Genomic DNA, 14,955 nt, shown 5'->3' on the forward strand with positions numbered 1-14,955 from the left:
GTTGTATTGTTCTATGTTCTATGAGCTTGACGAAACAAGCAGAGAAGTTTGGTTTTATCAAAATTGACAAGTTTGTAAAAAGATTTAATTCCTAATCTTCATAACAGAAGGACAAATGCACCAAGGTTCCAACCCAAAATTGTTTTAAATATTCTTTATGGCCCCCTTGTCTTACTATTTAAAATCCTTGGGGGGAAGGGGCAGAATATGTTGGTGTAATGTTGCTGTATTAGTAATCCAGAGGGCCAGGCTAATGTTTTGGGGACGTGGGTTCAAATCCAGTCACAGCAGTGGTAAAATTTGAATTGTTATTCAATCTGGAATTGAGACAAACTTTCAGTGATGTTGACCATGAAGCTATCACTGATTGTCTGGTTTGCTAATGTTCTTTAGGGAAGGAAATCTGCATCCTTATCCAATCTAGCTTACATTTTGACTCCAGGCCCACAGCAATGCAGTTGATTCTCAATTGCCCTCTGAAATGGCTTGGGGCAAGCTGCTTGGTTCAGGGGAAATTTGGATTGGGCAACAGATGATGGCTTTGCCACTGACTCCCATGAAAGAATAAAAGAAAAAAGCTGAACTGAAATTTTAATTTTTGTTCAGTTTCACAGTGTAGAGAAAGATAATAGATATCTGAATTGTTTTATTTTGAATGTGAACTGTCTGCCTATCTTTCACACAATTTCCTCTTTGCACCCCACTTATCAAGGTTCTACCTCTGTCATAGCACCAAAACAACCACAAACAAAGGACAGAGAGCTAAGTTAAAGGAATGGCTTCAGGAGCATTTGACTTGCTGTGAAAGGGGAGAAGCAGATGGATAGGTGGTCGTAGTCTTAGTGACAAAGGTCCATGAGGTACTTAAACCTATTGCTACAGTTAATGGGGGTTTGGGCAGAGGGGTGAAAGGAAATAGTTGGTAATTGTGAATTTATTTTCTAAGTATGAGTGAAAAAGAAAATAGTGTTGGAAGGGAGTGAAAGTTGTGAATACCGAGGGATGCAAAGTAGAGGTCAGTGATTGCATCTGTGTGAGTAGCAAGACAATGGACAATGACCAGGTCAAGTGGCTGGCTCTGAATATTGGTGGGAGAGTTTATACGAAGCAAAATGTACAGGAAGCCACAAGGTTATGAAGAGAGACTGAATAGACTGGGTCTGTACTCGTTAGAGTTTAGAAGGCTGAGGGGGGATCTTACAGAGACGTACAAGATAATGAAGGGGATAGATAGGGTAGAGGTAGAGAGATCCTTCCCGCTTAGAAAGGAAAACAGAACTAGAGGGCACAGCCTCAAGATAAGGTGGGGTGGGGGGGCAGTTTAGATCGGAGTTGAGGAGGATATTCTTCACTCAAAGGGTGGTGAATCTCTGGAATTTTCTGCCCGTTGAAGTGGTGGAGGCTACCTCGCTGAATATATTTAAGTCACAGGTAGATAGGTTTCTGATAGACAAAGGAATTAAGGGTTATGGGGAGAAAGCGGGAAAGCGGAACTGATCCACTTCAGATCAGCCATGATCTTATTGAATGGCGGGGCAGGCTCGAAGGGCTAGATGGCCTACTCCTGCTCCTATTTCTTATGTTCTTAATGAGTTCACAGTGCAAGGAGAGTAAGGATAGAAATTGATGTCACCTAAGAATGAATAATTAACAGTGCAAAGACTGAGGAAGGAAATGAAAAAATATTTTTGTTGGAGCTTGATGTGGTTGTAGACAACAAGGATTTGAAAGGAGAGGTGATAGGTGAAACAAAATGAGGTGCTTGAAAGAGTAGGAAAGAAAGGAAGGAGACAAAGATGTGATTTAGCGATGGTGGCAACACTGCCACCCCTGCAGTTTAGATGTGGCCAATAATGGAATATAGAATCAGCTGAGGAAGCTTCAGTAAAGTGCACAATATCATTGCATCCAAGCCAAAACAAAAACATCTGCTTGCTGTAAGCTAAATGGCAAAGTTCCTTGTTTGTTTCCAAGCAAGTCAATTAGATATAATTGTATAGAAGCAGCTGTGCTTGCTGCATTCCTGGAGTATTTGTATCTGAATGTTTGAACAGGTACGTGGGTCTGCATCTGAAGTGCTCTGACCTGCAAGGCCATGACCAGGTACTGAAAAGTGAGATTAAAATAAGTGGCTGGTTTCTTCTTTTTCTCTATTTTTAGCTGATGCAGACACAGTGAACTCAGTGGCCCCTTTCTGTGCTATTAATTTCCTATGGTTCTATGAAATACATACCATATACATGCAGCCACCCATAGGACCATTATATAAGAGTTGTAGAATCCCTACAGTGTAGAGGAAAGCCATTCAGCCCATCAAGCCTGCACCGATTCTGAAAGAGCATTTTATCCAGGCCCAAACAACAAATTTAGAAGCTTAAAACGTGGCTCCTTTTAGGATTGTAAAGCTGCCCTGCACTTCTGTGCAATACACCAAATTAACTACTCCAAAATCATCTCTTTTAAATATCCTTTCACAGTCTGACCATGAACTCATTGCCTTTTCTCTTGATTTAAATCTCCATTTTACTGTATTCCTTCTTGCATTTTGATTGTGATGGAATGTGACATCATCAGACAAAATGTGGTCACAAAAAAATTAAAGTAGATATACTTGATTTGCAATATTTCCCTGAGCATACAATTACTACAACACCGATCTGATCAAAAAGAAAGCAAAACGCAATCAGTGTTTTTGAAAACTTGCCAACCATCAAAATAACAAATGCTCATCACTTCTGACAACTTTGAAGAACTTTTGTGGGGGAAAGACTAAGCTTCTGGATTAACTTCTGCTTAAAGAAAGAAATGTGGCAAGTTTCCTTTCTTTTATTAAGACTTGTGCACTTAACTAATAATGACCCATATTTTAAAAACCCCAAAAATATCGAAGGAACATTCTCCCTGTGGGTTTCCTTCGGGTGCTGTGGTTCCATTCCACAGTCTATAGGTGTGCTGGTTAGGTGCATTGGCCTAACTGCTAAATTCTCCCTCAGTGTACCCAGAGGCCCCGGACTCTGGTGACTAAGGGAGTTTCTCAGTAACTTCATTGCAGTGTTAATATAAATTTGCTTGTGACACTAATAAATAAACTTTAAACACAGACTCTAATGAAGTTTATGAACATTTCATAATGTAGCTAATGTTATTTCAAGCTCTCAACCATGGGAAAAGCTATTTACTGGATGCACATTTCTCATACCAGCATAGGGCATGAGTCTCCAGTTGCCCTCAGTCAACCTTCATTTTTCAGTGGGTAAATGTGACTTGTATCATTTTTAAAGCTCTGTAATATCTACAAGTGCTAAACTCGGGGAAAAATACCCATCTTAGTATATGCTGCAAATTGGAATTTCTTTCTGCCTCTTAACCATTAAAGGTGGCCAGTTTCCCCAAAGTGCAGTTCATTTTTAAGTTTTCAGCAATTGCATTTTGGGTTTCCTCCACTAAAGTCATCAGCTCCCAGATGAACAAATGAGAAGAAAAATGGGTGTCTTGCTCTGTAAACAGCTTTTAAAGATACAGAAAATCATCGCTATTGACTTTGTGTGGCCTTTTCACTTTCTGGTCAGAACCTATCTCCTCTTCTGCCATTAATGGCCCAGTCAGATTTAAATATTAACCTATGAGGGATTCCAGATGTAAAGATATAAGGTCAATTATTTAGTGCTAATTCTAGCATTTAAAACATACTAGTTTTATAACAGTTGGCCTTGCAAGATTTTCTAAGATCAGCCTAATTGTTGAATTTATTGCAAGCACGCAATTCACCTATATCTATGCTGTTGGATAATTCTATCATTTTAACTGCCCTAATTCAACTTTCTAAACGCGAGGGTATGAATTAAGTGGATTTAACCTGCCCTTTATAATTCAGCACTTAAAGCCTTCAATCATTCTACTGGTCTGGGCCGTACCTCCTAAATAACCCTCTGTGGTGCCTTGCTCAAAACTGAGCACTGCATTCCAGGTGGGATCTGAACAAGGCTCCAGCCCCTTCTGAGAAGATGGCCAGCAGCCAAATATTATATGCACCCTCTTATAGTGATCAGCCATCCAGATCCAAGGCCTCCTCAATTCCTAGTCCTTCATCATTTAGAAAATATTTTGATATTTCTTCTTGGAACTAGAATGGATGCCCCCTCATTGAGCTTTATATCTGACTTTGAATGTAAATAGTGGGTAACCTCAACTGGTCGGGTTGGTTGTGGGCGTAGGTGCAGGAATACAAAGAATCGTAATTCATTTTAACAGGGAATGTGAAGATTGCAGGAAAAATGTGTTGTGTTAAAAATCTCTTGAAACAAAAAGAAAAATGGTAACTGTACAAAATTATTCTGATAAAATTCATTTGATAAGTGATCTAACGAGCACAATTTACTTTCTTGCCTTCACCCAATTTGGCCATTGACTGAACTTACCACTCTTTCCTTAGTGAGATTGACATTTGGGTTCCTGAGCCTGAACAGTCTGAGATCCCTGCTGAATGGTGGGATGTGGATGCTGACAAATCACTGCTCATTGGTGTTTTCAAGCACGGTGAGTTAAAGATGGTGAGATAACTTTAGGATATCAAATGTTTCCTGCACTATTTGTAGCATTCCAGTGGAATTTTCAGAGAGGAAGTGAGGGAATCAAAGAATAGACAGTCGTTATAGTCAGTCATGGAGATGCATCCATACCCAAAACAAAATAATTAAATATGCTTGTATTTGATATCTTACGTCTCATAGTAACACCCAATTGTCTCAAATTTTATTTCTTCTTGGGATGCACATGACAGCTTTACAAAGATTCAGTTATCGCCTTTTCTTAGTAGCGGGCTGCCTTCTTGAACCAATTCTTGGGCCGTGGCCATTTTTCCTGGTGCTTGGCCATAGCATAACGTTCTTATTCATTTAAGTAACACATCAGTACCAGCATTTCAGGTTGGAATTTATACCCTCAGGCACTGGGTTGCTAGTCCATGACAACTAAACTGTTGAACCCACAGAGGTCGTGTTAATTTCGCCGCAAAGCTGCTGGCAGCATTTCAAATTAAGTAGTTATGAAAACATGTGTACAGTATTCTGGTTCCCAGAAATATCTGGATCTGGGATGTTTGGGATGACTTGTATCCTTCCACTCGGTCAGTAGAGTTTCTTTTAAAAATGTAAAAGTAAACAATTGTTAATACCTTTGCAATGTTGGGGAATATATTTCTCACAAAAAACATAATGCTGAGATGGAGAATTCGCTTGAAAATTTGAAGTACAGAATTTAAAAAAAACTATTTCCATGTTGTAATTTCTGTCTAATGTATGTAGTTTTAAGACAGAATTAACTGAAATGAATACATTAATGTTAGTGTAATTTTTGGTCTTGCATTATTCTCCCCTAACAGATCTTTTTTTTAAACTATTCACAGGTTATGAAAAGTATAATACAATGAGAAATGACCCTGCACTCTGTTTCTTAGAAAGAGTTGGTAAACCTGATGAGAAAGCGATTGCAGCGGAGCAGAGGGGCAATGATACCTTTGCAGATGGTGCAGAGGGGTATGGTTACTCTCAATCAACATGGTGAAGTGGTTAACATTATTTTTCAAACATTTACTTGTCTCTCTTTCCATAATGTCACGGATGCTTTGTTTTAGAATTTGCTCGCCTCGGTTGAGTGAGCATATTTAGTTTTCTGGTCACATCGCTTGAGGGGCTGCCATTCAGAGAAGCAAGGTATTCCATGTCTGTCAGGAAATGGTACCACCTGCTTAGCCCTCTTGACTCATACCTGATGTTGGTTGATCATAGAATACAATTAACAAATGCTGAAGAATTAATGACCCACCCTGGGACATAATTTTCTTCCGCCTGGATGATGATGAACGATATTGAGTGACCTGAGTGAGAAAATGGTTACGGAGTTAGGTTCCATATGTTAGTTTTGACTAGTTAAATCTTCATCTCTTTGAATTTCCTATACTGTGTAAATTGCTACTGTCTATAAACTTGATATTATTAGTTGATTATTATTAGTTGATAACTATATTCTAATTAATCTATGGGTTTTCTAACAGGGATGGTGAAGACCCAGAATATAAACCAACTCAACCATTATTCAAGGATGAAATGGAGGTGTGCAAGTGAAAACAAAATTCTGATATATGTTATAAATGCTACTTTGTTCCTGAGCAAAACTGATAGTCTTTAATAGTAATACTACAATATTACTTAATAGTGAAAATTAGTTTCGCACAGATGAATTGTTCTCATCTATGTACAAATCTTGTTCTATTTATTAAAATTGGGTAAAACTAGCTCAAAACAATTCTTCTGAAACTTATTTTGTTTTAGGATGCTGCATCTTCTCCTGGGGATCTAATAATTACAGGTGAGACTGAAGCGTTAACGTGTTTTTTTTGTAACTAGATTTAAAGGTTAGATCTTTTAGATGATTAAGGCTCCTTTCTGTTTCACCTTAGACGGTCCTTTGGGGGAAGGTGATCTGCTCTATTGGCCAACAGCATCTGCTTTAACAACCCGCCTGCGTCGACTTGTAACTGCTTATCAGCGCAGTAATAAGAGAGAGCAGGTTAAACAGGAAGCGCAAACAAAAGGAGATAGGAGAAGGCGGCTGTGTGCTGACACTGTAAAAGCAAAGGAGGCTGCGAAGATCGAGAAGCAGCAAAGGTACATGCAGGAGTAATCATAATATAATGTCAGTGGTGTTTTCTCCAAGATTGTTTACCATTTAAATGGTACCCCTCACTGCAAACCTTCAAGCTTGAGGAAAATAAGCTTGCAGGGCTACAGGGATAGAGCAGGAGAACGGGACTGATTGGACCGCTCTACAAACAGCCAGTATGAACTTGCTGAGCTGAGTGATTTCTTTTTGTGTCATAACATCTCAATGACTATATAAATCTATTTCCTTTAATGCTTAGAATAATTCTCCTACCAGGTCATTTACTCCATTGGTTTTGATATAGTTATGGTTTCCTGTTCTAGAAAACTGGAGTCTTTAATGACAAACAAAAGGAAATTGTTGAATAGAAATCTTTCCGTAGCACTTCTGAAAAATTCTGCATGCTTGTTCACTATTGAGCTTTTTTTTTTACTTGATTGCAGTTGAAACCTACAAAATGTGTGCATGTTTTTGCCATATTTACAATTACACTCTTTTCATACTGTAGGAATCTAGAGTTCTTCCTGCACCTAGTATCAGTTTGTTTCTAGACAATACGTTAATCAGTTTGCTTTTCTTAGAAATTCGCTTGTTAACACCAACTCTGATCCTCAGAATATGAACCTCAGCATTTGAAAGCTATTGGGCAATGCATATTTTCCCAAGGTTGAACCATGGCCATATGGCCTGTCACCAAGCCCACCCTGCGGGATTTGTACCCTTATTGTAGCTGATGTTTAAAGAGGAACTTGCTGTTCAAGGCAGGATGTCTGAACAAGATTGTCAAAGTCCTGTGCCAGGTGCATGATGGTTTGATTGGACATGTTTGTGCCTGTGGTGAGATGTCCAATGGTGTTGTGGTAACCAGTGTCATACAGCATGTAAGATGCATCATGGCTCCCCAATTTTTCAATGTCTTTGCAACAATGTTTAAAGAAGCCACAAGAGACGTGCATGCTGGCATCAACGTTCGGTTCCTTTCAAGGAAGTTCTTCAATCGCTGCGGACTGTGTGCCTCCAACAGAGTCAGTTGGCCATAATCATAGCATTGGGCGGCATGGTGGCTCCGTGGTTAGCACCGCTGCCTCATAGCACCAGGGACCCGAGTTCGATTCCCGGCTTGGGTCGCTGTCTGTGCGGAGTCTGCACGTTTTCCCCATGCCTGCGTGGGTTTCCTCTGGGTGCTCCAGTTTCCCCCCACGGCCTGAAAGACGTGCTGATTAGGTGCATTGACCCAAACAGGTGCCAGAATGTGGCAACTAGGGAATTTCATAGTAACTTCATTGCAGTGTAAGCCTTACTTGTGACTAATAAATAAACTTCAGTATGCTGAGACTTCACTCCAGCTTCCCACAACAAGGAAGACATTTGGACTGTAGCAATTTCTCAAGTACTTTCAGAAATGTTGGTCTCCAAATCTGTGTCTCCAAGATTATGATTCAGCCAGCACCAAGCACATGCCATAAAGCATCAAACATAACCACTGATGGTTTTAGTGTCAAGGTTGTGAAAAATTGTCATACTTTGGTAGGTAACTTTTTCAAAATTGATGAGGCTGTCAGTGCTGTGTCCAGAGAGCAGGTTCTGTCTATGATTGACTACATGATCATGGCAGGAAGCAGCATGACATTAAGCTGAAGACTAAAGTTAAACTTTACCAGGCCATTGTCCTAACCACCCTGCTGTAAGATGCAGAATCCTGGGTCTACTATAAGTAGTTCCACCAAAGTAACTTTCGGTCCACCATGAAAATTCAATTGCAGGCCAAAGTCAGAAGGAACAAAGCCTTTCACCACACTGGATTCAAGAGCATAGATTCCACCATCCTTAAAATCCAACTTCGACGTGCAGCTGTGTTTCCGTGGATAGCTACAGAATTGTCGGGCAGATGATCTAAGGGGAACTATCTCTGTGGGGAATCAACATCAAGCTGGTCAGCACAAATGATACGAGGGCATCTGTTCTTGAAAAACGAAGAGCCTTCCACCTCTATTGGAAGCCACCCAGTCATCTGAAGATGATCACTGAAATTTAGTTCGACAGGGTTTGAGGACCATCGACACCAAATTTGCAATGTCAGGCGTTCCCAGAAGAAGGCCAGAAGTGATGCAGCTGAAGATGCTTCTCCCCTCCCACCCTAAACACACTAACAATGACAACACAAACTATCTGTTCTGTGGACATCCATTCCAATTTAGCATTGGACTATTCAGTCATGTGAAGATCCACTGAAGATGATGAAGTTACTTGCAACTTAGACATAATTGAATAACGAGCAGTTGAATCACTACAATTAAGGTGGACCATGGGGGGATTCACTTTGATACCACTGCTGCCTATCTCAGAGAGGCCCACCTTTAAGCATATGTGCTTGTGTCATATCAAACCAAACCAATCCACTCCGCTATCAGTCCTGTACCTCAAAGTTAGAGCAGCAGAATGAGTATTACCCAAGTTAATGCTGAGGAAATTTCAGTGTGTGGAAAGCCATCAGGATGGTGAATTGCTCACAAGGTGGTCTGAACAGTTCACTGATGTATGAACAAAAGAATTAATTTCTCAGATTTGCACTTTGTGGGAATTGGCAATGAATTAACAGACAGCCTTAATTCTGCAAGTCATTTCACCATCCATCCACACCACATGGACTGCAGAATTTCAAGAAGGCAGTTCACTACTGCCTGCCCAAGGACAACTAGGGCCAGCCAGCAATGTCCATGACTCATGAATGAATAAAAGAAAATCTCCACTCATGAAAGTCCTGCCTAGTGCTGATCCTTCCGATATCCCAGGGCACTAATCATCCTGAGAGATAGAGTTTGGACAGCAGGTACGCATTCATGCAAAGTGTCCACCACCAAGACATATAAAATAGAGTACATTTGTGTTGTAACATAATCAATTAACTCTTAAGATTTGTCAGTTTATATGATTTAAAGTTATCCCTTTAGTAGACTAAAAGACATGAATGTTACATTTTGATTTGATACGAAAATGCTGTCAGAGATGATTGCTTCAGTGAGAAGTAACTTAATTGAGGTAGATGCTGAGGCCACATCATATCAGAGCAGCTAATCCATAATTTTTCCATTAGGTGGACCAGGCGAGAAGAGGCTGATTTTTACAGAGTTGTGTCTACTTTTGGTGTCGTTTATGATCCAGACAAGCAAAAATTTGACTGGACCAAATTCCGCGCTATCGCCAGGCTGAATAAGAAAACAGACGAGAGTCTGCAGAAGTACCTTTATGCTTTCATTGCCATGTGTCGAAGAGTTTGCCGTCTACCGCCCAAAGAGAAAGAAGGTACAGATAACTTGAGGTTACCTCTTATCTATATTAATGAGTTATTGAATGTCATTTTTGAGCTTCTATATCATATGACCGGGGCATATCATTTCCAGCAGCCTCGGGGACAAGTAATCATGCATTTGTCCTGATTACGTTTTGTTTGATGGGAGCTTAGTGAACGAATCTTGTTAGCTTTAGGTGAGGGAGGTGCATAGATTTTGAAAATTTTAGTTTTTATGGGACTGAGAATAACCTGGATAAATGTTGGTCAGGATTCTATACGTACTACAAGCAGCAGTGCCAGTGGTGAGTTATTCCTCCTCCTCATAAATCACTGCCATTTGGAGCTAACATTACATACAAGTCTTTTGAGGAAACAACCATTGATTTTGCATCATTGTTGTTATGATGACTCTCCAGTTAAGGACCATGGTAAATCATGATTTGGTGATAGTTACAAGTTTGTGCTGTTGCATCAGAATTGCAAGAAATACACAGTAGCAACAATAAGAGAGAACTTCTGAGCCTGCAGAGAGGTAACAGGCTATGTTGCTTCAGCCTCAGGCCACTTAAAACCATGCTTTATCAATTAATTTTAAAAGTGCTGTCTTTATTTTGAATTAATAAATGTAGGTAGTAAAGGGAAAAAAGACAAAGGCACTAAAGTATTTTAAAGTATTTTTGTTGAATTAAATATATTGACTTGAAACTGAGATTATTAGTCAAAGTGCATTTCCAGTGTTCTCTCTGCCTGTGTCAATGTTAATTACATGTTTGAGTGAGGTTTGACAATATGCATCATTTCAAGGTGCGAAACAGAATTAAATGTAACTGATTATGAAACAGTTCTGTATTCGTACAGCGCTCAATCCTTAATTCATGGATTGAAACTTCTGGTCATGTAAGTGTTGAAAGTTGTATTTTATATGAACTCCTATTCCAACTCCCAGTTAGGTAATATAACCAGAAAGCTTTCCTGAATCTCCTTGATACTGGTGGTGAAGCATTGTGATCAGATGTATAAGAATTATATATGAACGGAAATGGTATTTAGGAAATCTGTAAAGATGCCCAATACAATATATATGGTATAATGTTGAAATGTTGCATTGCCTGGAGTTTGTTAGTGTTTGTTATTAACTATTGGAGTTCAAGGTTCAAGATTAACTTGCAAAAAATCCATTTTTTTTACTCTAGAACTTCTCGATACACCTATTTTCATACAACCTATTACAGAGGAGCGCGCTTCCAGGACGCTCTATCGGATTGAGCTGCTTCGGAAAGTGCGAGAACAAGTTCTTCGCCATCCGCAACTAGACGAGCGGTTGAAGTTGTGCCAACCAGGTCCAGACCTGCCAGAATGGTGGGAGAGTGGAAAGCATGACAAGGAGTTGCTCATTGGAGCAGCCAAGCATGGAGTCAGCAAGACTGATTATCACATTTTTGGTGATTCAGAGCTTTCCTTCATGATGGCTCAAAGAAACTGCAGCCAGAACAAAGTGCCGCAATCTAGGAGTTCCACGCCACTCTTGCACCATCAGTACCCATCTTCATCCTCACCTCTTCATTTACCGCCTAAGCTGCAGGATAAGAAAAATCAGTCTGAGACTGAAACTGTAAAGTGTGAAAGGACAGCAAGTGTAAAAAAGGAGCCACATTCTTCGGATGACGAAGACACAACGCATATTGAGGTTAAGAGTAAAGTGAAGTCAGAACACTGGGGTGCTGTGGGCGGTTTTCAATTACAGAACCGATTAGACAAGAAGACTGGCATCAAATTAGACCCAGATCCAGATGGATGTATGGTTGCAGCAAGAACTCAACCCCTTACACCAAACTCTGTACTCAACAAACGGAAAGCTAATCGAGAACATTCTGATTCGAGCTCAGATTCGGACTCTGATTCGGACAATTCTTCGTCATCATCACCATCATCATCATCGTCGTCATCATCCTCATCACAATCCTCTTCATCCTCTTCATCCTCCTCATCGTCATCCTCCTCATCGTCATCCTCCTCGTCATCCTCCTCCTCCTCGTCTTCCTCATCGTCCTCTTCTGAAGATAGTGACAGCGACGATAAACAGACCACTACAGGTTGTAAGTGCCCTCTTATTGTAACTCCCACCTCAGTCGAACACTGGCTGGGTTGGCATAAATGAAGAAGTGTCTTTGAAAATGCAGAAAGAAAAGCTGTTGACGATGGAGATTTCAATAGTCTTTCAGAAATGATGTATAGATGTGGTGAAGGTTTGAGCTGAAGTAGTTTAGGTTAACTAAATTCCACCAAAATAACAGATATACCAGCATTCTACGAGCTAAAATTCCAATAGCATTTCAGATATATGGATAATATGAGTGATATGAATATGTGCATGGCACAGTCTCAGTTGGTAAGTCTCTTTTGCAGTCAAAATTACGAGTTCAATTATTATTTCAAGCAAAAATGCAGTCAGTGCCAGAGATGCTTGCTAAAAGGTGCATTTAGGCTTTGAATGTAGGTCTAACACATGTAGGAAATTACTAATATGTTTGCCTCCTGCTGTAGCCAGGAGTGGTTTTCATTTTGACAATAAAAATTACTATGTGTATTTTAAATAACAATACAATATTCTAGACAGCAATTATTACTGTGTCTCGAGTGTCAGTTATCGGTGATGTAAGGTACCAGTGGTGTAACGTTGCTACAGGCAGACCCCCTAATCTTAATAAAACAATTGTGTGTCAGAATAGCACATTTCACAATTGCCCACCCACAAGATCACCATCCCTTGCACACAAAAGCATTTCTGCACCAAGCTGAACCTGGTTTTCTTCTGTGCCACATTGCGGCAGCATGTACAGAACAGTTCCTCCGGGCATTTGGAGCACAGAACAGCAAAATACAATATGGTGCTGGCAGTGTAATACCTGAAGCAGCAACATCTGTAATACCTGAAGCAGCAACATCTGCCTTTTTAGAGCTGAGAGAAGCAGGATAGAAGCCCTATCTCTGCCAAATTGTAGCTGAGCAAATCTCAGGCATCTTGCCCTTAGATGGGATGGAGGTTGGGTTAATCTGATCATCAGCCTTAGTTGAGTTACTACCCTCTGCTTTGTTTGCATTGTTGATTTGCTGTCTGTAAAATGTGAATTAGCAGCTGCAAATCAGGGCTGTATTGCAATACTATTTTAATGCAAAGTCAATTACATTTCTTTAAAGGCACAACAGCACAGCTCTTGAAGACTTACGATGAAGACAGTGTAGCGTCTCTCAGTATCACGCATGATGAGACACAGGACAGCTTTCTACCAGATAGTGGAAAGCCTGATAGTCACTTCCTCCAAGAAAGACATAGGTTTGCTGCCTCCTGCTGGCCAAAGGTATGAACTGAAATTGACAGTTTCATCTTGGATGATTCAAGTTACAATCATCTTAGGCAGAGCGCAATGCTGTAAATTTCTTAGGTTTTAGTTTCTACTTTACAGAAATAAATTATTTCAGAGCATTGAAATTAGTTTACAAGAAATTTCTAAAGGTGTTTTTGTTTTAAAAAAACATAGGACCGTGTAATGATCAACAGAATTGATAGCATATGCCATGCGGTGCTGAAAGGAAATTGGATTCCATCAAGGAGAAGTTATGATTACAACGCTGTGACCTCATCTTACACAACAAAACTGCTGGATAGCCCTTCCGCCATGGGAAATTTCAGTGATTCCGCTGTTACAACGTCAGGAAGCCAGGGAGTTAAAGAAGATAATTCTCTTTTGTCGCAGTTCACAAAGGTGAAGAAGCATGTGCGAGAAAAGGAGTTTACAGTGAAAATCAATGACGTATGTTCATTTTTATTACTGTTAGATCTGATTCTAATTGCAGATCTTTGCAGTGTGCAGCATGCTACTGCGCATCTGGCTGCCAGCAGCGTTTTCACTCTGAACTACTTCCTTCGCACACTTTATATACATTACTCCTTTGTGCTTTATAACCATTGTTAATTTTAAAGAACATTTATTTAGATGTGAGCTGTATTTGTAATGCGCAGCATTTTGAAATCTTTATTTCTGCTTTACCCCTTTGCAATTCTGAAGGCTTTCCTAGCAACAGTGCTTACCTAATGCTTTGCATTTTGTGGTTTCTTGCTGTTTGTTGGCCTTTGAACCTGTGGATTTTTAATACAGAACAAACGTATTGGGTTGTGATTGAAGGTTGATGGCACAGCATGTGTTGTAGTCAATGCAGAAAGAGCTTTTTTTTTCTTTTTAATTCTCTGCTTCTAAAGTTGAACAGTCTGCTTTTGTTTTCTATTTCTTAAAATAAATCAGCATGATCAGCTTTTTGCCCTATGTCACAATTGTCAGTAAATATTAGGACATCTGACACAAAGTAAGTGCTGAGCTGGCAGCTTCAAGTGACGGCTGGTACTTAGATATTGATTAACATTCGTAGTATGCAGTCGCACTGACACTTATTTTAATGCTACAACACCTGCAGAACAAATGAGTGAGGCTGAGAAGATTTTTGAGGTTCTCTAATTTTAAAACACACTGTTGGATTTTCACAAACCAACCAAATTTCTTTGCCCTGGAAGTGATGGAAATCATGACATTGGATGAGTTGAGAGGCACCACTTTTGAACAATAATTTTCTTAGCTCAGTAACAAATATTTTTCTTAAATTTTACCAATCTAGATTTTTTTGAGAAGACAAAGAACGTGCTTCTCAGTCTTCGTGGCCGCTTTGAAAATGGGCATAACTTAACCATATTGCATTGTAGATAAATACTAATTTCTCAAACTTTATTTGTTAAGTTTGGGGAGAATGTAAGCTGCTTTGATTTATCCGATTCTTAAATTTTGCAGTTATCCTTTAACATCAGGATATGAACTGAATACTTTGCACTAAATTAGTTTTCAGCCTTGTATCGTGAGTAGAGTTGCCAACCCTGGATGCAATAAAGAAGACTTCATTGCATGATCTCGTCCCTCAGAATTCCCTACCATCTCCATTCGTCATGTACTATCTCC

General features: G+C 39.8%; 1 protein-coding gene across 9 annotated transcripts in view; it reads left to right on the top strand.

Moving 5' to 3' along the window:
• The window catches only part of chd9 (chromodomain helicase DNA binding protein 9), a 261,421-nt gene that overhangs the window by 228,654 nt on the left and 17,812 nt on the right, over window positions 1-14,955 (top strand). For 4 of the 9 annotated variants that reach the window (XM_080186992.1, XM_080186993.1, XM_080186998.1 and 1 more), the window contains 9 exons: window positions 4,433-4,536; window positions 5,405-5,558; window positions 6,053-6,110; window positions 6,330-6,366; window positions 6,458-6,665; window positions 9,755-9,963; window positions 11,146-12,048; window positions 13,151-13,311; window positions 13,492-13,764. In XM_080186992.1, coding sequence (XP_080043118.1) covers window positions 4,433-4,536; window positions 5,405-5,558; window positions 6,053-6,110; window positions 6,330-6,366; window positions 6,458-6,665; window positions 9,755-9,963; window positions 11,146-12,048; window positions 13,151-13,311; window positions 13,492-13,764 — 2,107 coding nt within the window. The remainder of the gene's footprint in view (window positions 1-4,432; window positions 4,537-5,404; window positions 5,559-6,052; window positions 6,111-6,329; window positions 6,367-6,457; window positions 6,666-9,754; window positions 9,964-11,145; window positions 12,049-13,150; window positions 13,312-13,491; window positions 13,765-14,955) is intronic. The other 5 variants (XM_080186994.1, XM_080186999.1, XM_080186996.1 and 2 more) reach the window with 3 other exon arrangements.

Source organism: Carcharhinus amblyrhynchos, chromosome 4 (genome assembly GCF_965287045.1).
Source record: "Carcharhinus amblyrhynchos chromosome 4, sCarAmb.v2.hapA, whole genome shotgun sequence".
NCBI classification, from domain to species: Eukaryota; Metazoa; Chordata; class Chondrichthyes; order Carcharhiniformes; family Carcharhinidae; genus Carcharhinus; species Carcharhinus amblyrhynchos.